The sequence below is a fragment of the Oxyura jamaicensis genome, chromosome 15, assembly GCF_011077185.1.
Source record: "Oxyura jamaicensis isolate SHBP4307 breed ruddy duck chromosome 15, BPBGC_Ojam_1.0, whole genome shotgun sequence".
Lineage (NCBI taxonomy): Eukaryota > Metazoa > Chordata > Aves > Anseriformes > Anatidae > Oxyura > Oxyura jamaicensis.
Window position 1 is genome coordinate 9539906 of NC_048907.1, and position 27297 is coordinate 9567202.

The 27297-nt window shown below is 40.1% G+C and overlaps 1 protein-coding gene across 1 annotated transcript in view; it reads left to right on the plus strand.

The window, feature by feature from the left end:
• The window catches only part of PI4KA (phosphatidylinositol 4-kinase alpha), a 60152-nt gene extending 39333 nt beyond the window's left edge, over positions 1–20819 (plus strand). Inside the window, exons 30-55 of the mRNA XM_035340129.1 lie at positions 192–284; positions 633–789; positions 1034–1161; positions 2296–2454; positions 2746–2897; positions 3408–3515; positions 4248–4375; positions 4456–4575; positions 5202–5281; positions 5428–5621; positions 6357–6447; positions 7227–7394; positions 7941–7994; positions 9229–9349; positions 9656–9785; positions 11397–11467; positions 12264–12336; positions 12449–12519; positions 13086–13195; positions 13845–13949; positions 14420–14545; positions 14849–14969; positions 15458–15617; positions 16946–17035; positions 17875–17958; positions 20066–20819. Coding sequence (XP_035196020.1) covers positions 192–284; positions 633–789; positions 1034–1161; positions 2296–2454; positions 2746–2897; positions 3408–3515; positions 4248–4375; positions 4456–4575; positions 5202–5281; positions 5428–5621; positions 6357–6447; positions 7227–7394; positions 7941–7994; positions 9229–9349; positions 9656–9785; positions 11397–11467; positions 12264–12336; positions 12449–12519; positions 13086–13195; positions 13845–13949; positions 14420–14545; positions 14849–14969; positions 15458–15617; positions 16946–17035; positions 17875–17958; positions 20066–20117 — 2946 coding nt within the window. The 3' untranslated portion in view covers positions 20118–20819. The remainder of the gene's footprint in view (positions 1–191; positions 285–632; positions 790–1033; positions 1162–2295; positions 2455–2745; positions 2898–3407; positions 3516–4247; positions 4376–4455; positions 4576–5201; positions 5282–5427; positions 5622–6356; positions 6448–7226; positions 7395–7940; positions 7995–9228; positions 9350–9655; positions 9786–11396; positions 11468–12263; positions 12337–12448; positions 12520–13085; positions 13196–13844; positions 13950–14419; positions 14546–14848; positions 14970–15457; positions 15618–16945; positions 17036–17874; positions 17959–20065) is intronic.
• The last annotated feature ends 6478 nt before the right edge of the window (positions 20820–27297 follow it).

Here is a 27297-nt window from a genome sequence, read left to right on the forward strand (position 1 = left end):
ATGGAACTAAGGCACATTTTCCTTATTTCATTTTCATCAGTCCTGCGACTGTTGTATCTAGTGGACCTGATACTATTCCAACGATAAGCACAAAGAAAACTAAGCTTAAAACATAGGTAAAGGTATAAATAGAAAAAAAAGATATGTGGTTGGATATGAACAGTGTAAACAGCTGTTTGGTCTGGTCATAGGCAACCCAGCTAACTGAAAGACCTACTTGTGTGAAGAAGGACTACTCCAACTTCATGGCTTCTCTAAATTTGCGCAACCGCTATGCAGGAGAGGTAGGTACATACTTTTTGAGTGTGTGGAGTGTTCACTAGCTCTAGCATAGCTTTTTAGGGGATGTTGTCCCTTCCAAACTAAACTGTTCTGTGATTCTATGTTCTTTTAAACGTGGACTCTAAAATCCTACAGGATAAAGGGTATCATTTTTGTATGTTATTAAGGAGCTCATTTTACTCTTGGTCTTGTACAGAATTTTTAGATTGCAGACAAAGTTATGTAGCATTAGCAACGTAGAAAGAAGAGAGATCTGTTCGTTGTGGATATCCTTACTCAGCACGTGACCAATACCAAAGCTTATTCCTAAAAATACTGTTCTTTGTTGAAAAACTCACTATATTTTACAGGTTTCTGGAATGATTCAGTTCTCAAACGCTACAGGACGAACATCTGACCTGAATAAACTGATGGTCAAAGAGCTGAATGATGCTCTTGAATTGGGTCAGACTGAATTCTACACCCAGGCAATGTTTAAATTGACTGCACTGTTAATAAGCAGCAAAGGTAATGAAAACCAAATGGAGTTCTGCTTTCTGGATGTGAATGCCAAGATTAATAAACTACAAAAACTACCTATATACAAACCCCATATGCATCAACTTGATGCAAAGCTGCATTTGGAGATTTTTCAGTCAGGCTTATATTAAGGAAAGGGTGCTTAAGCTAGAAGCTATTTATTACCTATTTTCTTGTTGACGATGCATTTATTTATTCTGCTGAAGAAATGTGTGTGAATGTTTGTTTTCAGATTGTGATCCCCAGCTACTTCATCATCTGTGTTGGGGTCCTCTGCGAATGTTCAATGAACATGGCATGGAAACAGCAATTGCTTGCTGGGAGTGGCTGCTTGCTGCCAAGAATGGAATAGAAGTGCCGGTAGGAAGCTATCTAACCACTCTTTCTCTGCCACCGCAAGAGGGGGGAAGAGAGAATACAGGGAGAGATTCACAGCTGTTGTGAATCTGTGTCAACCAAGGATATCAAATGCATTGCTAATTGCTTTAACCTGCCAGGAAATTTCTGCTTATGTATTGTTGGAAGTCTGAACACCCTCTCACTACGTGGAGTGTGGGAAATGGATCTTTCTCAGCAGCAGGGAAAGCTGTTGGGTTCTCAGCTGTTCTTTGCTGCTGAGATACCTGAGCTGCTCATGAATCGGGTCCTGAACTACCATGATTTATAGAACGCTGTTTTAAAGCAAATAGTAATTAATGTTTCTGCTCATCATTCAGAGCCTCTGGTATCTGGCATTGCTCCCTTGCATAAAAAATAGGCTTGCAAAAGTACTAATCCTGTAGCAGGCTAGACCAGCTGTATTTCTGATGTAAGGATGAATCTAATAGTAATAAAACAACTCAGAATGGTCAAGTGACAGTCCACACATGGCTGAGAAAGCTGCCTGGGGTAAGTGCTGCAGTTAGTGAGCACTAAATATTTAATTTGCTGGATATAATAATCTATCTAAAAATCTACATACATCAGTTCTGTGCATGTTTCAGTGTTTAGCTTTCTTAAGCAATAGTTTAATTTCTCCTTTTAGGCTTCTGGGAAATTTCTTTGTATCTTGTTGAGGAGATCAGATAGCCACCAATAGTTTCTTGGCCTCCTTTCTATTAGATGGTCCAGCAAAAGTGAATTTGTGTCATCTTTATGTTGCAAGTTGACCCAGTGTTAAAGGTGGTAACCTTTAGCAGAGGGAGAGAAAGGACAGCACTAGGTGATCTAACAGTTGTGCCTCCTCAACAAAATACAGCACTTGTCTGCTGTTCCCTCTACTCCTTCTGTTACTGGCTGAACTTCCCAAGGAGTCTTTCTTCCCTTTGTGATTTAGGATGTGAAAGACATTTTACTTCAGGTGGGGTTTATACACCTGTCTTTGTCTCTCCATTATTGCTGCAATGAATTTTAATTGAAGTAGTAGGTCATTGCGTGCCCTGTGGAGAAACAGTATGCTTCCCATACAAGAAGATGCTCTTGAAACAGGAAACGCTGTAACCTTTGTTTTTGCAGTTCATGCGGGAAATGGCAGGAGCCTGGCAAATGACAGTGGAGCAGAAAATTGGCCTGTTTTCTGCTGAGCAGAAAGAAGCAGATCCATTAGCAGCCTCAGAAGAGAGCCAGCCAAGGCCTTGTCCACCAGAGGTCACCCCACATTACATATGGATAGAGGTGTGTATTTCTTCTGGAATGTCCCACCTATGATGGTGTTGCAGTGATGCTGCGATTAAGCTACTTTGCACTGATTGTTCTTATGATTTGGAAAGATAGTGTAGTCATGATGGTAGTCCCTCTGTCACAAAGCCCCAGGGACACACTATTTTTAGAGTATAATAATTGGAAGGGAGAAAGGTGTTTGAAACAGAAGAGACTGGTTTATTCATGTGTTTTTGTTTGTGTGTGTTTTTTTTTTTGAGTTGAAAAAACATCAAAGAAAGCATAGCATGTCTGTCTCCTTTTCAGTTTTTGGTGCAGAGATTTGAAATAGCCAAGTACTGCAGTTCTGACCAAATAGAGATCTTCTCCAGCCTGCTCCAGCGGTCACTTTCATTGAACATTGGAGGGGCGAAGGGCAGTTTGAATCGGCATGTGGCAGCAATTGGACCCCGTTTCAAGTGAGCAGGGTTTTCTTCCTTCTTGAAAACGATGAGATTACATGGGAGAAAAGAACTAAACACTAAATAAATATATATCTCATCCTTGGCTTAAAGTGGTGAACATTCTTTTAAAAGACTGGAATTATAAAGAGTCTAAGCTCTATTTTCAAAGTAGAAGTAGCTAACTTTAGTGTGAAAGTCATTTTGGTGCTTCAGAAAACTTCATGGGATAATTTTGTACAGTCCAGATCATCGATCTAGTCAGTGCATCATTTGGGAATAATTTTGCTCTATCAATTATTTTCACATTTGTGGCTTGAGGGCTTTAACTTTCTATGGTTTGGTCATCACAGCCTTAGAACAGACTGATGACAAAACAGTTGCCAAGAGCTCAGAAACAGACACTTTTCAGTGAGCTAAATGGGGTTATACCTGTAGTATAGCTGTAACTGTGGTTTGTATGGTGTTGCATTGGTCACCATTTTGAGAATGCCAAAATTTTCATTCTGTAAATGTTTTGTATATTAGGTTGCTGACTCTGGGGTTGTCTTTGCTGCATGCTGATGTGGTTCCAAATGCAACTATTCGCAATGTTTTGAGGGAGAAGATTTATTCCACTGCCTTTGATTATTTCAGGTACTTTTTTTTTACTTGCAACTACTCACTAAAAGTGCGTGCGTGTCTGATTTTCTAAACCTTCCATGATAGTTCAAAGCACCAGCTGTCTTTCTGTTCCAGTGATTTCACTTCCTTTCATGTTTTTGCCCATTTTAACAAAGGCTTTTATTTTCCTTGTGCTTCAGTGTAGTGCATGAACCATCTTGATGAGGCTTAGGTGTAAGTTCCTTTTTTTATGTGTGGTTTATAAGGTAGTATCTTCAGGAATGTTTGTTCTTTTCTTCCTTACCTTATTTTGGTATCTTAATGCTCAAAACTGTACCTAGATTTATAAGATGTAAGAGGCTGCTATTGCAGAAGGTATGGCTGAAATGCAGTTTAACATTTTAAAATACACCCACATTGAATTTGGTTTCATGATTTGATGTGGACACAGCAGAAAATAATGTAGTTAATAGGAATGCCTGACAATGTAAGGAGGTTAGTCAGTCGTAACATTAAATGTCGAATCCAGGATGCTCACAGGCTGCCATGTTAATTTTCAGTTACAATAGGAAACTTCTGTTATAATAGGAAACTTAGGTATCATAGGAAGCTTCAGACAGAATGAAACAATGGGGATAAAATATAGTGATGTGTAGTCTCATCCTTGAAGACTGGTCAGAAGGAAAAAAAGGTTGTGATTAATTTGTGGCCCTCTTTTTTAATATAATATATTTGACTTCATATTATTTGTATGTTTTCTTTAAGTTGTCCTTCAAAGTTTCCTACGCAAGGGGAAAAGAGGCTTCGTGAGGATATCAGCATATTGATCAAGTTTTGGACAGCAATGTTCTCAGACAAAAAGTATCTGACAGCAAGCCAACTTGTGCCACCTGGTAAGTTCTTTTATTTGCAGTTTCAAAAGCCCGTTGTTTCTTTGGTTAAATTCTACATCAGATCTGTGTTCTGTTACTAGATAATCAAGACACCAGGAGCAACCTCGATATCAATGTTGGGTCTCGGCAGCAGGCTACACAAGGATGGATAAATACCTACCCTTTGTCCAGTGGCATGTCGACCATATCTAAAAAATCAGGTATCTTTTCAGTTCTAACCAGCCAATTTTACAGCATATTTTATATGCAGATGTTGCTTAAGGTCCGTATTTAACATTGGGCTTGTGTTCTCCTCCTGAAAGGGGGAGAACATACCAATGCCAGCTCTGGAAAGGAGGAAAAAAAAGGTCTCACTGACAGCAAGCAGCAAAGTTTTGAAATTACCTGTTTTATTTGATAGAATGTTAAATTCTCTAGTACAGAAGATGTAAGAATGGAGGTCAAGATGTACTGAAATCCATAGAAATTGCTTTCCACGGGCATGCCCCTAGTGCTTTTTTGGGGCCATCAGAGTGGCATTAAACTGGGAAGTGTGTTTTGTACTGTTATAAACTGTACTCTATAATAGGCTGTTGTGTTTCTAAAGTGAATGCAACATTGGCTAAACTAGTATCCCTGTAACCTGTTGTACTCCATGTATTCAGAGAACAACTGTACAATGAGCAGCTGCAGTGCTGACTGTAAGGTCACTCCAGTGTAAATTTACAGGTGTTCTACAGTGATTCAGTTCTTATATGTTGATGTTGCCAGGTGTAGGCAGATTGAAAGCAGCATTTAACATACAGAACGAAAGCCACTAAAAACTTTTTTTTAACCTTTTCTCAAGGAATGTCTAAGAAGACTAACAGAGGTACGCAGCTACACAAGTACTACATGAAGCGAAGGACGTTATTGCTCTCATTGCTGGTGAGTGTTTAGAAGAATGGGGAAACCGTATGAATTTATAAGTGTGCTGTCTTTGCAGGATGCATAGACTAAAGTATCTTGTGAGGGTGAAATGGGAGTATTTTTTCTTCTTCCAGAAAATATGTATTTTGTTCTGTTTCCCTCAGGCTACTGAGATTGAACGCTTAATCACATGGTACAATCCACTCTCCTCCCCTGAACTAGAGTTGGATCAAACTGGAGAGAGCAGCGTTGCAAACTGGAGGTCTAAGTATATCAGTCTTAGTGAGAAGCAGTGGAAGGATAATGTGAATCTGGCTTGGAGCATTTCTCCTCATCTTGCTGTACAACTCCCTACCAGGTGAGAAATTTCAAAAGAAAAATCTGATGTAATTCCTGCTGCCTTTCTTAGAAGTTGAGTGAATACTGACACTGTAAGTATTGATGCTGCTTGCTCCCATTTACAGCCTCCTTACATGCTTTCACAGCTGGTTGAGACCTTTCAAATATAAAGAAGTGGATTACTTTAAAAGATAGTGATTTGGCTTAAGCTCTAGCGGCATCTGGTTTTCATTCTTTCCATCCATTCTATGATAACAGTGTTTTGTTCAGCAAGAATTATGCTTGTTTTTTAATAGTGTTTAACCCATTAGCAGGCATAGCATATAAACAGTTCTAAAGTATCTTTGAATGAAATGTTCTAGCTATATATTGGCTTGCACTTTAATAAGTATGCTAGGAGAATTAGCACAGTTGGCTTTGGAAGGGAAAAGAAATTCTTTCCCCATTACAACAGTGATACTTTTTGCCAAATAGAATTCTGTGTGCAGGTTTCTGTAGAATCCCAGACATTATATTTCAGTCAAGAATTCAATAATGGGCTAAAACGCTAGTGGTTTGTACAAAGCACTGGATGAGGACCAGTTGTTCCTCAATCCCTTTTTGACAGCATATTGTTCCCTCAGTGTGCATTATTTCATAGTTGGACTATTTGTTTATTAAGCATATACATTTATGCCTTTTGTAGTTCACAGCATTATTAGAAGAGGCTTTCACAATTTTCTAATAGGAGTACTATATTCCTGGTTATACGTAGATTTAAGAACACTGAAGCTATTGGAACAGAAGTGACTCGTCTGGTTCGGTTGGACCCAGGAGCTGTTAGTGATGTTCCTGAAGCAATAAAGGTACTTGTGAATATTTATACTGTCACAGGGCCCCAGAATCCATTCAGTTACATTGAAGAATACAGTCTTTGATTAGCACAGTGTATGTCCTAGTGTTATTTCCATAGGAGAAAATGACAGAACAGCTTTGGAAGTAAGATGCTGAGGCAACAATCACAGGAATAAGAATAGGTGGCTACTTAGCTCTTGCTATCAGGCTTGTTGTCACCATACACAGAATGTCTCAAAACTCATCACTTGCAGTACAGCCACCATTTCTGTTCATTTTGTATAATGTATAAAAGGCCCCAGGACCAAGTCACGGTGAGCACTGCTGCTGAAGCTATTTCAAGCTTAACCCATTCTCTATCAAGAGGCTAAGCCTCTTAAAATGGAGAAGACTCATCATGTTGATCTGCAGTAAAGCATTCTAGTAATGTGAGGGGCAGTCTTGTCACTTGCAAAATAAACAAGAAGAAAACTGCACCTTCTTTGACTGTTGCAAAAGGGCTCATTTTTTCTTCTTTCTCCCCATGCTAGAACTCCTCTCTTGTGCTTTTAGTAATTTGACTCACTAATTTCATCTGGTGATCTGGGAGGTGAGGTGATTCCAACAGTTAGATTTCCATGGGAAAAATGCTTTAGATAAAATAGCCGTGATTTTGTAAAATAAAACGTAGTATATTTCATTTGGCTTGCTATAGTAAGCTAGATAATAGCATCACTGTCTGCTCTGCTGTGTATTACCCAGACGTTACTGGGTGCTGTAAACTCCTAATGTGTTTGACCTGCTTTTCCAGTACCTGGTTACCTGGCATACAATTGATGCTGATGCACCTGAGCTCAGCCATGTTCTGTGCTGGGCACCAACGGATCCACCAACTGGCCTTTCCTATTTTTCAAGCATGTACCCACCTCATCCTCTAACAGCTCAGTATGGGGTTAAAGTCCTGCGATCTTTTCCTCCGGTAAGATGAGTTCCAAGACAGCCTTAATGCTTCAAGTGTGGTTATGATCTTAATCATTGTGGCGGTTGGTTCTCGGTTTTTAATACCATGGAGAGACATGTATGTGCAATGGGCACACCACACTGGGGAGAGTGAATACATTGGGATGAAAATTTAAAGTTGATTGTCCCAAATAATACTGGCTTGTGTACTTCCAACTTGTTTGTCATAAATCGCACCAAGTTGAATTCTTCAGAGTGTTCCTCTCAAATAGTTCCTTTCAGATCTTTTCTTTTCTGTGGATAACTTTTAATACTTGTTAAAATTGTATTAGGACTATGAAATATGTGATTGTTAATGATATTTTTGAAGTCAGAAAAGGCAGAAAAAATCCTTTGATTTGAGAAGATAATGTGTGTGTATAGAATTTAAAATGAAGAGGCAGTGGTATTTGAAATTTTGTTCTGTCATGTAACTGAAGGAAGCTTTTCTGTGCATGGGACCTGTCTTCCATTCTTGAGTGCTAAAACAGTAACAATAAAAACTCTGATGTCTTTTCTTTTGCAGGATGCCATTTTATTCTACATTCCCCAGATTGTTCAGGCACTACGGTATGATAAGGTGAGGATATGAAACAGCTGTATATGAACCAAGCAAACTTCTAAAACAGCTTTCAGACTTAAAACTTCAAATTAGTCAAACTCTAAGGTTAAACTACTGCTGCTTATTATTATGTTATATCTAATATCTAAAAGACAAATGTCTGTAGAGGCCAACTTGCTTTGGATACACCTCTTTTATGAACAAGTAAACCTGAGATACCAGAGGCTATGAAGCTCATCTGTCAGGTGCAAAATTTTGGTATGGGAACCCTCAGCTGAGGACTCTGAATATGGCTTCTGAAGGTCTGCGTGAGACAAGCAGTAATGAAATTAAATTAAAATCACTATCCTTAAGCATTTTGCTGTGGAGTTCTCCAGAAAAAACATCTAGGGGTGTCTCACTGTTCCATCACCTACGTGTAGTCAGATTTTAGCTTTATCTTGCAGAAGTAAGGAGCAAAGCTTGAGGACCAAGTTCACAGCTCATTAATATGAGGTCATTGTTGCATGCCAAGAAGGTGTGTGAACTTTGGCTGGTGCATTAATTTCAGATGAAGACGTCCACAGACAGTAAAGTAGATGACTGTATATAGTTATTTTTTAAGAACTTTTTATAAAAAAATAACCTCTGCAATGCAGATCACGAACATCAGATGTCTTGTCAGTCAAACAGAGAAACCTCCACAGACTAAAGTAGCAGCTGCAAGCAGAGGAAAGGCAATGCTGTCCCTGGAATGAGTAGAATTCCCTTATACATTTCAAATTCATTTGTAAGTTTGTTCTTATTACCTAGAATTTCTGTGGAACTGTGTCAAGATGTGTTGTTCTTGACACCAAAACGTTCAGGCTGTATAATTCTGTCTACATTTCTGATATTACAGGAGCGTTTAGTGATGCCAAGCAAGACCAATGCATCTCTTGCATTTCCTGTGCATTGTACACATGCTAGGAGATGCCGAGATCTCAAGGAGATTTGAAATCCAAATAGAACATATGGTAAATGGCACAGAGGTGGGAAGTTAGAGTAGTGGAATAGGTCAGTAATAAAGCTGAAAACAGTTTAGGTCAATTCCCTACCTGTTAAAATACGCTGTCATTCTTAAATGGGTTTTTAACAATGTGAATTTGATTGCAGTGGTCTTGCTTTCATCCTTTAAATATTTTTGAGTTTGAAGAATTGCTGATAGAAACAATAAAACTTAATCTGTTTGAGTTGTAATGATCTTTGCTTACTGAAATGGATATGATTGCAGATGGGTTATGTTAGAGAATACATCCTGTGGGCAGCTGCTAAATCCCAGCTCTTGGCTCACCAATTCATCTGGAACATGAAAACTAATATCTACCTGGATGAAGAAGGACACCAAAAAGATCGTGAGTGCTATAAAATATAATCTAGTTTAACTCCTTGCCTTAGTTCAGAATAAATCTCCCTCCTGCTTTCGCTTTTGGCAGGAGGAATCCTTTTAACTGGGAATTTCTCTCATTTTTAAAGATAGGGTCCATGCCCATTCTATAGAAGTGTTCTGACTGACAGAATGTATCAAAAGAGATGCAGCAATGTTTGCATCAATACTTTTTTCTTTTGAATACTACCCATAGGTGGCTATTCCCGTCACCCATAATATTTAGCTTTTAAAAATAAGCTTCTTATGCAGATGCTTCCTTTTTCACGTGCAGCTGACATTGGGGAACTCCTGGAGCAGCTAGTAGAGGAGATAACTGGCTCATTATCTGGCCCAGCCAAGGAGTTCTATCAGCGGGAATTTGATTTCTTTAATAAAATCACCAATGTTTCAGCCATTATCAAGTAAGTGTTATACCGCAGTTGTGCTCTTCTGGGACTCGTAGTTCTGGAAATTCCCAGCGTCATGGTTAAAATGCTAAGGTGCTTTCAGTGCTTTTGAAGATAGTGTTTTCAGAAAATAAAATAAAAAAAAAAGAATTAATTACTCATATGATAAGAAATTGATTTTTTTTTTTTTAACAGTAACTTAAGAGTCATAATAGGATGCAAAGGCTCATTTTACATTGATATTTTATATTTGGTCTGATCTGTGTGCTTTGGAACAGCAGTTCTTCTGTCTGAAACATCCATAACACTTTTATAAGTATTTTTCCTTCCTTCCTAAATGGAAGGAAAAGAATTCCTGTGGTTATGGAGAAAGTTGTGGTTTCACAAGCACTGGATTGTATATCTTTAAAACTGAAAGTCTTGCTCACAGATTCTCACTGCTGACTGCAGCAAGGTATTTAATTTAACTTCATAAAGCTTGCCAGTGGATGGCAGCAGCTCAGCATGCAAGTTGTAAGTCTGTAAGTGTGGTTTTATTGCATATTTTTAAAACGTTCTCTGGTGTGTTCAAGTATTTGAAAGGCATTTAAAATGTATTTCCTGGAACGTACCTATTTTAAAATGAAGCTTTGCAAACTACCAGTACAAGGGCATTGGGCTAAAGGACACTTGTTTCGCAAAAACTATCAAATAATAAGTGTCTTTTATGCGTGTGTCAAAATGTTTTCATCCAGTAGGATGAGTAAAATGGGGCTTTAGGGTCTGAATATCTTGATATTTAGGATAAATATGTTAGTCATAATTAAGCGACTGTTTATAATTGTGCATTGCAAGCATTTTCTTTGCACCCCAGACTTAAAACACATCTGTTTTTTATGCATCTCCCATGTAAAGACAACACAGGGGAGGTACTATTTGCTTTGTAGATGGCATAAATGAACAAATGTATCATCTGTGATGATTTCATTATCTTAAGTGTTCTGTTACTGCCTCAGTAATCTGCTGTACCTCTTAAACCAGAGCATAAGCAATTCCTTTCAGTTACATGCTGCTACTCCAGGTGAGTGTGCAATTTGCAATTACATGACTAATTTCAATAGATGGTTAGCACAAGTGCCTGTGCAAATTGGGTAATTGCACATGCTAATCGTTAACCATGTTACCAATTATCTAGTTGACACCTGCAGTCATGCTAAGTATGTGAGCAAATTAGGCGTGTAATTGCATAGGCATTTTACTGGCTTGTCCTTTTCCAGTTAGCTTGTACCACTTCCAAAGCAATGTTCTTACTCTGGAGTAACGTCCGCAAAGGAAAATAATATCACTATAACTATAACACTGCTTGCAAAAGCATAATTATGCTTGAATTTCTCTACGAGGAAGAGTCTTCGTATTTCATTTACTGCAACCTGTTTGATTTTGTCAGCAACCTGTATATCAAGTCAGCGTTAGATCTGCAAAGCAAAGACTAAGTCTACAAAGTGAAGACTCATTAAGAAGAGGTGCAGTAAGAGATCTTTGTCATTACAGAAGGAAATGTATTTTGTGAAATTTTGTATAAATCTGAAACAAACTTCAGGGTAGTATATAATATGGAGGTAGATAAAATATCGTTTATCTTTCTAGGCCATTTCCTAAAGGAGATGAAAGAAAAAAAGCTTGTTTGAGTGCCTTGTCTGAGGTGAAAGTGCAGCCTGGTAAGAAGTGATTTAATAATGTAGTGGACTTTTTGCATTCAGTATGAGTACTGTATTTTCTGCAAGCAAATGGTGAAATGTCTGGCAAGTGGATGCTCACATTTTTGATGCTTGTGACTAGGTGACTGCTCTTCTGTTACAGTTAGATCGTTTATCTCTTGAAACAACTCAAATATTTTTATGCCACCAATAATTTCTACATGGTGCATCAAAACTTGCCCAAAAGTGCTTGCAGTCAAATTAGGTAACGCAGAGATAAAAATAGCTATGTAAATCTGAAAAGGGACAATAAATAAGCCTTCATTCTCCTTTTTATACCATCAGACATGCTCTTGTAACATCATTGTCTCAAGGTCCTTATATTTTTTAACATATTTTCCCTATCTGGATCTTCCCTTTAAAATGGACTTTGATGAAAGCTTGTCCTGACCTCTGTCTAACAAGTCTCAATTCTTGTACCATATCTTTGTTTCTAAGGGCCCTCCCTAGTACACTGGGACATGCTGCCACATCTTACTAAAGGCTGTTGTAAGAGAAGCCCTATCTTTACATTTCTGTGAGAAAGATTCTACAGTATTAGTTTTAAACTGCGTTCTTGTAGTTTTGCAGTTGCTGACTAATGGAAAAGGTACTGCACCCTTCTTGGCTCACAGACTGTACTCTCCAGTTTATCTTTAACATTTATTTAATTCAGAAGCATGTACTGAAGCTAGAGATGCTAACAGCAGTTATTCTCTGACTGTCACTGTCACACTGGCCAATGAGGTTGTTCTCAGCTGTCTGTTCCATTTTGCAGGCTGCTACTTGCCCAGCAATCCTGAAGCTATTGTTCTGGACATTGATTACAAATCAGGAACTCCTATGCAGAGGTAACATGCTCTGGTTGTATTCTTCCTTCAAGTTAATTCATGATATTTTTTCTATAAATTCTTGTTTGGCTAATGTGTGCTCATATTCATCTTTGTGTTTATCACAATTTAGTGCAGCAAAAGCACCCTACTTGGCCAAATTTAAAGTGAAGCGATGTGGAGTTAGTGAGCTTGAAAAAGAAGGTTAGTAAATGGGTCTTAATCATTGATGCTACTAATGAAGAGTCAGCAATTCCTCTAAAACCGTCTGCTTTTAGTGACCTGTGCTGCTGCAGTAAAAATATTTCCATATTGAACTTTATCTGCAGTGGTTCAGCTCAGAAACAAAACTGCATAAAATGGAGACTTTTTTAAAAAAGTCTCTGGAAGGAAGCCACTATACGTGTCCTGAAGAAATGTGAACAGTTACTTTAGACTAACATATAAATTAATTGCCTTTCTCTGGTCTTTAGAGTGTAACAAACTCCATGTTTTGGCACCTTTTTCTTGTAATAAATTTTGTGGGATACTCTAGCTGAGTAGCTTAATGTAATTCAGGCATTTATCAAGTAAATCACAAAGATTATTTTAATGTATATGTTCCAATTTCAGTATAGAATGGGAACTGCCTTGCAGAATTCACCTTGCAAAGCAGAAAATTCTGTAGTGGAACCTGCAGTGTGAAATGTTATGGTTTTTGAGTGCTACGGTTTTGTCATGATAGAAAGTTACTAATCAAAGTCTACATTTGCTTTGTACTCTTCTTGCAGGTCTGCGATGTCGTTCTGATTCCATAGATGAAAGTGCAGAAGAAGGGGTAGACAGTAAGAAAATCTGTTGGCAGGCAGCTATCTTCAAAGTGGGCGATGACTGCAGACAGGTACAAAGCTAACTAGGCTTTGCAGTTGTAGAAGACAGATTTATAAGTGACAGTATGTAAGAAGGAAATAATCTTAATGTGGAAATGTTTTCTTCTTTGGAATTTTGAGAATCTCAACCAGCTGTGGACTGAGGGAGAAAATTGATTTGTGCTTGAGGGAAGAGAACTGTGTTGTACCACTGTAGAAAAATCTGCTTTGGAAACAAAGGTCATTCTTTCAAAATAGTTCATCTAATGCAATGACTTATATTTTATTCTTTTTTAAAATTTATTTTTTCAGTTGAGCTGTTGGTAACATAAAGTACTTTCCAAGATGATACCTTGTATGTTGAAGTTTTTGGTTAAAGGGGAATACTTGCTATTATTTCTGGAGTTACTAGTAGTCCTCTTAATCAAAGAACAATGGAAAAGTTTTTCTTAATAGTTTGTCAGCAGTTAAATGTTCTGTGTTGCTTCTTACCCATTTAAATAACATTTATCTTCTCCTTTTTTGATTTCCCTCAGAGTCTCCGTGTATGCACAAGCACACATCTGCAGACCTTCTGGGGGAACTTGATGTTCACTTCAGAGTTCTTCACAGCTTTTTTGTAATATGACTTATGATCTGTAACCCCTGTAATGTTCATGCAATTTTTTTCTTCTCTAACAGGATATGTTGGCTTTACAAATCATCGATCTCTTCAAGAACATATTTCAGCTGGTAGGCCTGGATCTTTTTGTGTTTCCATACAGAGTAGTCGCTACAGCTCCTGGGGTAAGTGGGCCTTTAACTGTACTGCTGTAGAAAATAGTTCCTAATTAAAAAAAAATAATAACTTCTCTTCTAGCACACTTAAATTTCCATACTGCAAGGAAATACTGACAACACTGCTTATGCCAAATGTTTGGATTACCATTGACATGGAGACTCTTTCCTCTCCTGCTTCCTGTGTTTCTAAAGTTTTTGGCTCTGAAATTTTGCTGTTTGCGGTTATTCGTGGTTGTTGTTTGATTTTGGGGACTACATTGTGCAAGTCTATGGAAAGTAGCAGATCTTGTCCTATGTTGGATGGAAATTCTTGAAGTTTGGATATACTTTCTTTATGAATTAACTAGAAATTCTGTATTCGGTGATCTGTAGGCTTCCCCGCATTTCCTGGGGGACCTGCATGACTGCCAAGAGCCATGAACAAAATATATGTTGGGAGTGTGCTTTACAGACCTGTTTCCCTTCTTCCCCTTCAGTGTGGTGTTATTGAATGCATTCCTGACTGTACGTCCCGTGACCAGCTGGGCAGGCAGACAGACTTTGGGATGTATGATTACTTTACGAGGCAATATGGAGATGAGTCTACCCTTGCATTCCAGAAGGTAAAATATCAGTTGGCAGGCACAGCAAAATCTCAACTGAGAAACATTCTAGCTATAAGAAATAATGACAAATATTAGATAATGACTGCCATAATGCTGTATCTGGCTTCTGATGCAGATAATCCATTTTAGCTATGATTAAGTTAGAAGTTATTGCAGCTGTAGATATATGGAGAATATCATTGAACACTGCTTCAAGCTAATCATGAAAAAGAATAAAATGTTCAGCTGTATCTGCTTCTGGTATGGAGAGTTATTAAATTCTGTGTTCTTATGATTTGTTTCAACTTCTTATTTGTACAGGCTCGCTATAATTTTATCCGCAGTATGGCTGCATATAGCCTTCTCCTGTTTCTGCTCCAGATTAAAGACAGGCATAATGGCAACATCATGTTGGACAAAAAGGGACACATCATTCACATTGGTCAGTTGTAGTCGTCTTTCCTTCTGATGTAAATATTGCTCACAGAAGTTAATAAGCCATTTCCATTTGAGATTGATCTGGTTTCATGCTTTGTAAATATACATAGGACATTTTTCATGCCTGTTTAGTAGTATTTTGTGTGTATTTGTGTTGGCTGCTTCTGTGTAAATTTGGCTTTACAGGGTTTTAGCAGCTTCAGGAAAGCATAAACACGCGTGTATGGATTATGTGTGTATACATAAATATGCATGTATTCATATATATACAACTATATATATTTATAGATATATAAATGTATCTTTGGATTTCTTTCATCGGTGTATGGGTCTGAACTAAATTTGTCAAGTAAATTTATGTAATTACATGAGGCTGTAACTTCTGCTTTAGCTTTGCTTTTCTGGAACTGCACAGATGTTTCAGCATGAAGTTTATCTGATGGCATCATCCTTGAGTCGAAGTTTCTGAAGCAACTTATCTTTTGTGCACAGATTTTGGATTCATGTTTGAAAGCTCACCTGGTGGAAATCTGGGATGGGAGCCTGACATTAAGCTGACAGATGAGATGGTGATGATAATGGGAGGAAAAATGGAGGCAACTCCTTTCAAATGGTTTATGGAGATGTGTGTCAGAGGCTATCTGGCAGTCAGGTAAGGCATTCGTAACTGCTCAAGGGTGGATGCTCTTGCATGCCTAAAGCCAGATAGGAAGATAAATAATAAACACTAGTCTGTAGGGGGTCTGAATTTGTCAGACTTTTCTGTTACATCTTGCAATCTTTGAAACAACTTATGAATCCTGCAATTTTACAGCCTAACTTCATGGTTTTGTTTTTGTTTTTCTGTTTTTGTATGATGTATTTGAGAAGTTTGTGTATTATATTCAATTTATAAATGTGATGGTCTCTTCTCCTCACTCAAGTTAGTATTCTGATAAAACTTTGCATTAAGAAGCTCCAGGAGAATCATTATCTATCTTGTTTTCCCAAATGGGACAGTCATATTAATCATTGTTTCAGCTACAGAAAATTATGTAGGAAAAAGTGCTATGATTTCTGTTGTAAAATATGCAGGCGTTTTGTTAGCTCTGCTTTTCAGCTGTGATTGCCAGCCAGTCACAGTAGAGACTTGCAACTTTACCAAGCTCCATACCAAGCAAACAAGGTTTGCTTTAACATGCATGAGCACTACTAAATCTATATGGAGCAGATGTTGTATGTGGTTAGGAGAAGGACAGTATGACAGAGTCCAGATAAGGGATTGTTCTATTGTAAGAGTGAAGTATTATTGATGTTACCTTACAGAATAAAAGTTTCTTCAGCTAATAGCCCCAGAAGGAGCTATCTTGAAGTCAAGCAAAATTTGCTTCCTTGAAGGGAAACAATCTGGAGAAAATTCTGTGTCAAGCCAGAAATATTAGCAGAAAAATACTACAGTAACATTGTAAAATACTACTAGAGTAATACTAGAGCAACATACCACTACAGTAATATTGCTCTGCACCCAAGTAGTGGAGTAATAGTAGGTAACGTTCTGAGTGGGAGCAGAGGGGGGAGAAGGGAAGCCTGGCTGTTGTAGCAAATAATTACATAGAGTAATTAGGAAGTCGCAGATAATCTGTTACTGTGCTATTGCTGGTTTCAGCCCTCTGTACTGTTTTGATGCACTGATCTACTTTTCTGTTGCCAAAGAAGTGTTATTTCTGAAAGTATTGCTTTGTATAATTTCCCTTGAGGCTGTTCATCTTGCAGCATTCTGAGTATCTGGTAGTCCAACGTAAAGAACTGAGATTTAATTGAAGTGAGAGATTGCAAGCAATGGCGTAGTTCTACCAGCAAATGTAGAGAGGTTTACATGTGTTGATTTAATTACAGAAAAAGGTGTGACTCAGCTCGTTGAACTCCTCAACTTGTCTGCTTTGACTACTGAGGCTGCGGAAGTTTGTGTGCTGTAACCTTTTTGTCCTCTTTTTCCTCTAGGCCTTACATGGATGCTGTAGTCTCACTGGTTACATTAATGTTGGATACAGGGCTGCCCTGTTTCCGAGGGCAGACAATCAAGCTGCTAAAGTAAGTCAGCATTTATATAAACTGGAAAATGTTCATATGTTCTTTATAGCATGTGCACTGTCACAGCTTGTGCTGTAATCAAATATCTTAAATTTCTTACTGTTGCAAAAATAGTAACGTTTTGCTTAAAGAATATATCTCAAAGTAGGAATTTCAAAGGCCTTTTCATGTAATTAAGTTCAAGCTGTGCAGTGACTGTGTGAGTGCATGATTTCAGTTCTTAGCACTACGAAGGAAGCACTACTTAAAGGAAAGGTCTGCTTTAATGACAGGTAACGTGTTGCAGAGTTTACTGTCCTATGAAATGGTGTTGGAATCCAAGGAAGAGCAACTTGAATTTGTTCTGTGGATAATGCAGTAAGGAATGGGACTATGTTGTAACATTGTTTATGCAAACACAAATTATGATGTGATTTTTTTAAACAGCCCTTTGGGCTTATGCCTCCAGAGTTAACTCAGTATTTCCTGCACGTAACTTCCTACAATTTCCTAAACGTAAGCACAGTTTCATGAAGTATGATGGGCTGGAGCTCAAGGTCATTGCTGGGCACAAAGATAATTTAAAAGCATCAGCTGTCTAGAAAGAGGAATCTGCTGTTCCTATAGTTAACACTAAACTGATTAAAAGTTTATAGCCTCTGTCACCACTGTAAAAATAGAGGCAAGTGCTTTTAAAATATTACCTAGTTTGTACAAGGTAGTCTCACGGGAAGTAGATACTTGCAGCAAGTGAAACTGACAGCAGGCTGAGCTTTTTACAAAGACACGTTTGTGTCATGCTCAAAAGAAAGCACCCTAATTTGTACTCTCACTTTTTGTGATTTTTTTTTTGCATATAGACACAGGTTCAGCCCCAACATGACAGAACGGGAGGCTGCAACTTTCATCATCAAGATCATCCAGAATTGTTTCCTCAGCAACAGGTTTGCCATCTATGTATGTCTTGTCTCTACAACGAATGGAAAGGTGAACCCATAAGCTGGTGAATCTGAGCAGAGCTAAAAACTACAGTGTTTATCATTCAGACACCAAACGTTTAGTTAGTCTTGCGATAATAAGAGATAGGAGCTTTGCTTCTGAAAGCATTGTGTCTCCCCCCTCTTATGTTGGAAAGGTAGGCTTAAGTCTGGGCTGGTCAAACAGCAAGGCTGGCTAGTCCAAAGAATAGATTTTCTGCTAGAGTGAATCTTTGGTCTAAAAGTAAAGCATTTTGTCTTCTGTGTTGGGGTATGCCCAACTGTACTATTGAGGTGATATGTCTGCTTGTGTATCCCCGTTTGTGTAGGGTAGGTTCACCTATGAAGGGATAAATTGTAAAAAACAGGACTGGATGGCAACAGGAATAGCATGCTTTCTGGTCAGAATAAAGAGGGATTATCTTGAAGTTTGTCGTCCTTTATTTTGTAAGGAGAAGGTTTCTTAAAAAGAAATGTGCGTGACCCATTTGTCTGAGTATGAATGAAGCTGCAACAGGATTGCAGTGTCTTTTTAGAGTCTTTTCTGTAGTAGCTTGCAGGTATTAAGTTGCTTGAATATCCTTCTGAAATTCAAAGCCAGTATTCTTCGCAAAAATGTATTTGACTCTTCTTTATGAATGAGTTCCAGTCTTCCCACTAACTTTCTTGTGATTTGATATTAACATTAATCTGATAATAATTTTGCTAGACCATATGTTACTGACTGTATAATGTTGGATAGGGAAAAAATTCTCAAGTAGAGAGCACTGGCAATGCAGTGTTTTAATATCTGTGTAGCTGGGCCACATTCATTTGTGATCTGCTGTTCAGTATGCTGAATGGAATAATCAATTCTATCTAGATAATTAGCAATTTAAAAATAATCATAATGACAAGCTAGTCAATCAACTGTAGTATTTTTCCCTTTAGGTATCTTACAGTTTAGTGTAGTATCTACATAAATTCTTTAGTATCTTGTACTAAAAACATGAAAGGAAATTATGCATAAACTGTAATTTTGATGTAGTTAATATGTACAATAAATTTAATATTTAAATATCTTAAGTATGTTTTATCACCTTTGATAAGGGTTGCTATTGACAATTCTCCATCTGTAGCTTTTGCTTCTACTCCATCAGTGATATGAACCGTATCTAACTATTTATTATCGTTAAATACAACAGTCAGTTTTGTCACCTGACCTATACATAAATATGTATCCAAGTTAATGCAAATTTTGTGGGATATGCTGGGGAATCTAATACAACCTCTTGCGTAGCTGTGCACGTGTTCATTTTGGGAACAGTAAGGCTCATTGGCTCAGATACAGCCCTGTTAGAGCTCAATTGGATCAAGTGCCTGCTGGTGCATCTGCTATAAAACTCTAATACTGGGACTTGTGAACTCAGTCACACTGCTGTGTTCATCAGAGACAGCTTAGTAGTGGCAAGCTTGAGCTTCTCTGCTTGTGGCATGGACAGTCTGCGACCTGAGCAAACTCTGTCCATGGATTAATTGAGTTGTCTGTAACAAGGCTAAGATGTGTTTATTCAGTCACTGATCAGAGATGATGCTATTAATGCAGCTATTTCCCCTGCACTTTTTTTCATTATTAGCATTCTCCTTCCCCAAGGTTACTTTGATATCCACATGATCCTGGATCTGTACAGACCTGCATTGTTCATTATGCATTTCCTTCTCCTAAAACAAATGGCCGATGCAACATGAGGTGCTTCTGGTTTATCCAAACAGGATCCAAGCTGCAATTGCAGCACGAATGTGTTGTGTTCAGAACTGCACCGTCTTATGTCTCACTGTTTTTACCACAGTGAGAAGCACAGAAGTAGTTTTTTTAGCTAATTTAAACAAAAGCAGGACATTTTGTGCTGTCCATAACAACAAATGGGCCTTTACAATGCCTTCAAAGTGTGTAAGACTGGTTTTGATTATAAGCTAATTTGCTTCACCTATGTTTTATTTCTGTGGGATCTTGATGTTTGTTTTCGTGACAATGGATACTGTGTTCTGTTTTTTTCTAACTTTCATTTACCCTGGCTTTGCTTTTCTCCCCTAGGAGTAGAACATACGACATGATCCAGTACTACCAGAATGATATCCCATACTGAGAGAGTCTGAAGATTCACTGCTGAAGTGAAACACGTGGCCTACTGCCCTAGTGGCCTAGTGCCCTTGCTCCAGACTTGTAATAAATAGGAGATACTCAGTCACACCTTGCTATCTTCCACCTTTTGTGTACGTGTGTGAACATGTGGGTACATGTTTCCTAGATCGCAACAATCAGTCTGGTTCATTCCTTTCTCTTTATCAGGTTATATATATATTTATTTTTGTCCCTGGATTTTTGGAGTTGGGCTGCAATCACAATAAAAATTGTACTAGGATTATGAATGTGTGAAAGAGGTAAAGCTTGGGGAGTTTGATAATTTTTCATGCAATGCAAGAATTTTGTAATACCTTTAAAAAGTAAAACAAAAAAAACCTTCCTGCATGATTCCACAAAATGCTATGGAAGTAATGTGTATGGATTTATCTTTAGAAGCAGAAATGTTGCATTGTTCAATTTTTACTTAAAAACAAAACCAAAACCAAACCAAAACAAAAAAACTGATAATCGTCCAAGGTGGTGATATCTTGTGTAGCTATGTTCATACTTTGCACTGTACATGGTCCCTGCTACGTGGTCAGTATTTCATATGTACATGAAGAATGTATTTTTTCCTTTTTTGTGTTTTAAAAGAGACTCTACTGAAGATATATTTAATCTATAAAATGTAATAAAAGACCTTAGACTTTGTGTCTGTTGCAAATCTTTTGATGTGTACTGAGGTTTAGTTTATACACTACATCATTCTGCACATTTGCGTACTGGCTGCTGTTCATTATATTGTGACCTTTCTACTGGAGAAATGTGATATTTTTTTTTTCTTCAGCTTCTCATCCATCTTTAACGTCAGTTTTTATTCATGAAATAAATGTTTTGTCCAAGACTCGCAGCAGAAGGAGCTGAAATGTAGGAACAAATGCTTTCCAAATGCTTCTTGCTGGGTTGGGCCACAAGGTAAAATCTGCTTTTTAGCTGTTCTTTTTTTCATACGCTTTCTTGTGCAGTTTAGATGACAGTTGTGGCTTTCTGGTGTCAGTGGCCCGGGGGGAGCAGACAGTGCTGTGCGTGTTCTGTGGGGATGCCCCCCCGCAGAACATTTTGACTTGGAGCCTCCTCAGCAATCACCTCAGGCACCGCCGAGCCGCGGGAAGGCCTCGTGCCGCGAAGGCGGGAAACGGCGGGGCCGCGCCCGCCGCACCTGTGGTAAACTGAGGGCGAGCGGCCGAGAGGGGGCCCGGCGGGGCCGCGCCTTCCCTCAGCACCGAGGAGACGCCGCCCTGGGTGTGAAGGGGCTTAACCGGGCAGCGGGGCCGTGAGGCGGGCCGAGGGGTGAGGAGCGGCAGGGACGTGAGGGGGACCCGGGCCTGAGGCGGGTGGGGGGGGCTTCGTGAGGTGTGTCCGGCCCTGAGGTGGGGGTGGACGTGTGGGGAGCCTGAGGCGGGCCCGGCCGCAGGAGGAGGAGGTTGCAGCCGCTCACGCCGAGGCCCTCTTCTCCGTGAGAAGCTTCCCCTCGAGGAAAATGGCCCTGGGGCCCCGGAGCTCCACCGGGGGCCGGGGGAGACGCTGCGTGTGGAAGGGGGCCGGCCACTTGTCAGGGTCCCATTTGGAGCGCCTACGAGTTTCCCCCCACCGAATCCCCTGCTCACAGGGGAGAAGTAGTGTGTAAGTCTGTGATATGTGTTTATTTAGCTCAGTTTTAATAACGAGCAACTGGGATGTGGAGTAGTTTTTGTGCTCCAAGCTTGAAGCTGGTCGTACCTACTTAGGCTTCGTAGGAAAAGGAGCTGAACAACATTGCAAACGCAATGTGCTTACTCAGACTTTTCCTGAAACAGAGCGGGTGGGGATGTGAAGGCCTCTCCTCATTTCAGGGGAGGAGATGAGGAGTTCTAGTATTAAGCTAACTAAATCTAATGCATGTATTCTCCTGTCTTGCACCTAAAGGTAAGCACACCGTGCGAGCTGAAAACCCAGATGAATGTCTTAAGCAGCCTTATGATGAGAAGGTCAGTTAATAGCTAGCAGTAAATGGAGATGGCGTAAGAAGTTGCCATCTTGAATGAGTCCAGGATAAATGAAGACTAACAGTAGTAAACATCCTCACTAAAGCTGTCACAAAAACTTGTAGTAGTATTGTTAGGAAGATCTGGTTCCAGAAGTATCAGCTAGTGATTAATAACATTAGATATAATAATATTATGTGGAGCTATGCTCATGCTGGGATTGGGCTACAGAAAGTCGCTCCCAGTTGCAGATCTCAGCTTATGTATGCTGATTCTTCCTAAATAGATGTATTCTGAATCTTCCTCTAGGGAGGCTGAGGAGGGGATGAGAAGAAATTGCTAAGGTGCTCCGATAGATTGTATGCACTTTGGAGATACTGAATCAAGGCAGTTGGAGATGACGGGCTTATTTCACCTTCATCCTCCCACCCAGGAAGGATGCAAGTCCCTTGTGCAAGAAGTCTGGCAGGCTTTCAGAAGTCACTCAGGTAATTAGGATCAGATAAAATAAAGACCTACACAAAGGCGTTCTGAAGGTTTTTGTCCCTAAATGTTATATCAGCATATGTTGTAATGCCTCCACAGCCCTGGCAGAAAAGAAGCATCAAAAAGAGGGAGGGAAAAATGCTCTCTCTCTCTCAAAAAATCTCTCTCAGCAAAGATGCTCCCGTCATTTCTCCACTGTCAGAAATCCAGGTCACAGTGAGAGACAGATTTCCCTGTCCATACCTACTGCAGTTCTTTCTGCATTGGCTGTGAATATAAAGAGCTGTTAAGAAAGGAGCAAAATTTATAGTGGCTCATTTGCATCTGATGGACCCAGGGTTCAGTGCTACTGGTAACTTGATCAGCACTATTCAAATGCTAATCTCATTATGTGCGTCAGAGACTGAAGCACAGCAATCCAGCTCCATTAGTACGATGTGTCTGCGGTGTTCTGGCTGGTGCGCAGGGTCGTGGGACCCCCTGCGGACATCTAGCACATGCTGCATTGCGCTGGGGCTGATGTGGGCAGAGAACGAGAACAACTCAGTGGAGGAGCCAATGCAATGGTCAAACACGGGAAGAGGAGCTAGATTCCTCTTGGGGATGTGCTGGGAGGAGGGAGGCTTGGGAGGGAATGAAGGTTTGTTGCTGACAAAGCAATTTAGTTAAAACTTTTTTTTCTTTTTCACCATAAATATGCCCATTGGTTCCCCTTGGTTCCAAATGAACACTGTAAAAAAACAGTAAAATGATTTGTCTTGGATGCAGATACAGCTTAAAAGCATGATTAATAACTGGCCTTATGAAAAAGATCACCCTGTGCTGCCCAGTGTTAAGACGTGGCATTTCTGCTTGTTGTGTACCAGGTCTAAAATTGGTTGGGCAGCATGTGGCATGCTCAAGGAAAGCGTGTGTGGGATTGTTTCTAGGTAAAGGCTCTCTGCCAACCTTGTTACTGAAAGCAGATTGAAATCAAGTTTGGGGGTGCTGCGTCAGTATCCGAGCCTGGTGTAAAAGAGATCTACCCCAAGCTGTTACCTACCCTATGTCAGTGGTGGGCTTTTTTTTTTTGTTTGCTTGTTTTTGTTTTGTTTTTGTTTTGTCTGCTTTTGTCAGAATTCTGCATTTGGGAGGTCATGGGATTTGTAATAGTAAAGGAATTTGTAACATGATAAGGTATATTTATTAGATAAGCTACTTAGCTGGCAAAAGCAGATGAGCTGTGGTATATGCAGTACTGGCATCAACTGGTTTATTAAACAACACGACCTCCCCAAAGGGACTGTTTCTGATGGGCTATTGCAACTGCAGCAGCCTTATTGCTAGAGCTTTGTAGTTCTAGGTGATGCTTTTGTGTTTTGTTGTTGTTGTTTTTTTCATACAGTATCAATGGTAGTGTTTCTGTTACTCTTGTTATTCTAACCCATCAACTCAAGGTCAACACTGCTGTGGTTATCCTTGGTACTTGTTGTAGAAGCAGCAAAGTGAGCACCCACTTGTGTTAACGTTTATGAACACTGGTTCTGTTTGCTTGTTGCTTTCCTGGCTGTATGCCCCTGGCAGGAAGGAGCAGGACAGGGCTGTTGCAGAGCACAGTAAGGAGGATGACACTGTGACGTGGAGAAGCAATCTCAGTAGTCATGCACGCTGGCAATGTGCATGGCAACGATGGCTGGCAGGTCTCTGAAGGAGAGTTACCTACCTGGCTGCATTCAGGTATCTCTTCCCAAGGGAAGCCAGGGAACCAAAAGGGAATTGGGAATCTGGGTGTAAGTGCCCGTACCTTCTGTTACACACCCTGACAGCCCTTCACACCCCTTTGTGAATGAAAAATCCCTCACTGGTGACAGATAAACGTTTAGGGATATGTCCCCTTCTGTTCTTAAGCAAGTTGTCTCATCATTGCCATGGCGAGCCTGGCCAAATTGTGCCTTTGCTGTGGGGAAAAAATGTCTAAACTTAGCAAATCTAGGAGACAGTCCTAGTTGCATGTACTGCTTAGGAGTGGATGCATGGGGTGGTAACCACGATCCTGACATGAGAAGGGGTGAGTCTACAGCTCTCTGAAGAGTTTCATCCTTGTAGTGGTATCAGAGTGATGCCTCAGAAATATGTCTCTGGAAAACAGAAGAGAGAAAATCCTGTATTGGTATCGTGAAGTTCCCTTCCTCTGTGTGACACTTGGTTTCAGTTGTTGCACCTAAGCTTTTTAAGATGCTTGTTGAAAGCTGTGTGCATTTTTGCACGCACACATGTGAACTCTTTTCCTTTACAGAGAGCGTTGCATTTCTTTGGCACACAGATTTAATTGCTTCACAACACCCATCTTTCTTGCACAGCGAATCCTGTACATACTGCAAGGCTGTTCCTTGCACAGGGCAGTGTGGTGCATGCGTGGTAGCCAAGCGTACACGAGTGAGCGATCTTACAGTAATCTGTGGGTGCTGGGCTTGAAAGAACTTTATGAATTTAGGTAAGTAACAGATTTGCAGGAACATCTTTATCCTGAATGCTTTATATTCTGGCACTGAGGGTCAGAAACTAATCTTAGAGTCAGGCCTGGCTGCCTGTACCAGCTTGAACATGTTGCTCCCCTTACACAAGGCAGAAAGATTATTGGTAAGGGTGGGGTGAGGATTCTTGGAGCTGTCAGGATACTTGACTGACTAAACTGCTTCACCAAGTAGTAGAGGTGGTAAGTCAGTAGAAACCTGGAATATCTGATCTCTTACCATCTAGATAGAAACTTCCCATGCAGTTCTCAGAGGACCCCCGCTACCAAAAGGAATCCTGGCTCCGGGTCTTGTGCCAGGACAGGATGAAAGTCAGCTGTCCTGTTTTCTCTGGGAGATGGGAGTTACACTTTACTCAGATGACGTCGGCTGAGTAGCAGCGAAGAATAAAGCTGTCAGCTGTGGCTGCAAAGGAGGGATCCCAGCCGTGCTAGTACAAGGGGCATCTGCTGTCTTTTCTATCCCAGATAGGAGCAATCAGAACAGGGCAAGAGCTTTGGGAGGTGTGGGTTGTGAGCTGAGGTACAATTTGCCCACAAACTGAGCACAGACCTGAAAGTCAATCGTCTGTGCACCCTGCCATGTGGCAGTGCTTTCTGAACCCGCTGCATTTAGAGCTCTGGCAGGGACCAGATGCTGAGCTTGGATCTCAGCACTAGGATGGGTACTCTGAGCTGACGAAGCTGCGTGGTGCTGAGTGCCGTCTGTCCTCACGAAGATGCCGCTGATTTTCTCTGGCCACGTTACCTATAGCCTCACAGCCGTGTGGGCTGGGCGGTAGAGGGCACTGTGAAACAAGCGATAGTACCTGGGACACATGGACCAAACAATTGATGAGAGAAACAAATCTTCTGCCTTTCCTGTAAGGCGAGGAAGTCTGGCAGGGAAAACCTTGCCGTGACCTTTAGTGGTGACATATCTGTCACGGCAGGCACCGAGTGGTAGAGCTAGTGAGGTACCTGAATATCAGATATGAAATCGCTCAAGAGCCTGGCAGTTTGTATTCTGGCATATTCAGCTGGGGACGTTTTTGACCTTCCAAGGGACATAAAGGAAATTCATGCTGCTGACTCTGCATTGTTGTCACAGGTGAAGCCTTTAAATATATGAGTCTCTTTCCTATAGCAAGCATGCAGAAACCCATGGTGCATTTACCAAAAAACAGAGGTTTGCCGTGGATGCCATGGCTCGTGTTATTATCGCACTGTGTTGGATAAGCAGCAGCTGTATTCAGCTCCAGAGGTTCTTTCCGTGGTTCTGTGCGTGTGCATTTTTGGAAAGCTGCTTTTTTCCCATTTTTTGGAAGACACTCTGTATGCAGACCCAGATGTAAGTTGTCCCATATTTTGGTTAAGATTCGAGAGTACATATATAAAAAATTACCTCCTTAGGTAACCCTAGTTTAACTTCATCTCTTACTTTGAGTAATTCACCTTGCGCTTCACCTTCACAGCAGACATAGGCTAAACATTTCACAGTGGCAAGCCTCACAGAGTAAACAACACAAATGGTAGGACGGGGAAATAAACCAGGTCCAAGAGAAGAAAACACAGAAACAGTTCAGCTATAAAGAACTCAGAGAGTATGAATAATTGCTGTGGTCATTTGGAATCCAGGCAAGTACTAGTCAGTAGTCTTCCCCTTGCTGTTTGTGCCAAAGGTGGAATCCTGTGCCATGAAGATAGCCCTGGCCTGTGCTGTTAGCAGGCTTTAAAAAAAAAAGCTGTCTAGGTATGGATCCCAACTGAAACCTGGGCTCTGAAAAGTTATTTCTCCCGTTTACCCCACATGGAAACTGAGATTTGAATTTCAGTGCTTTCAGCATCAAGCCTTGCCTTTAGGCCGCAACCCATCAGTGAAGAGAGAAGTAACTCCAGCTGCAGCTGTGGTTGTGTCACAGATCAGAGCTCAGAGAGGGGCAAACAAGTATGTAGTAATTTCAAGCTCATTAGCTTGCAGACAGGCTGACTAGATCAGAGGAAGGGATTAACTCTAGGTAAGAAGACAAACCTGCTAAAGAAACACCTGAGCTTGATCCATGGTGAAGCTTTGCAAAGACCTCAGAAACCTGAAAACCCAGTTGGTTTCCAGGACAATGCTGAAATTATTTCCCCCCACTTCTTTGCTGATACTGTGATCCTTCTTCCAATTTGAAGAGTTGTCTTTCCTTTGAGATGTA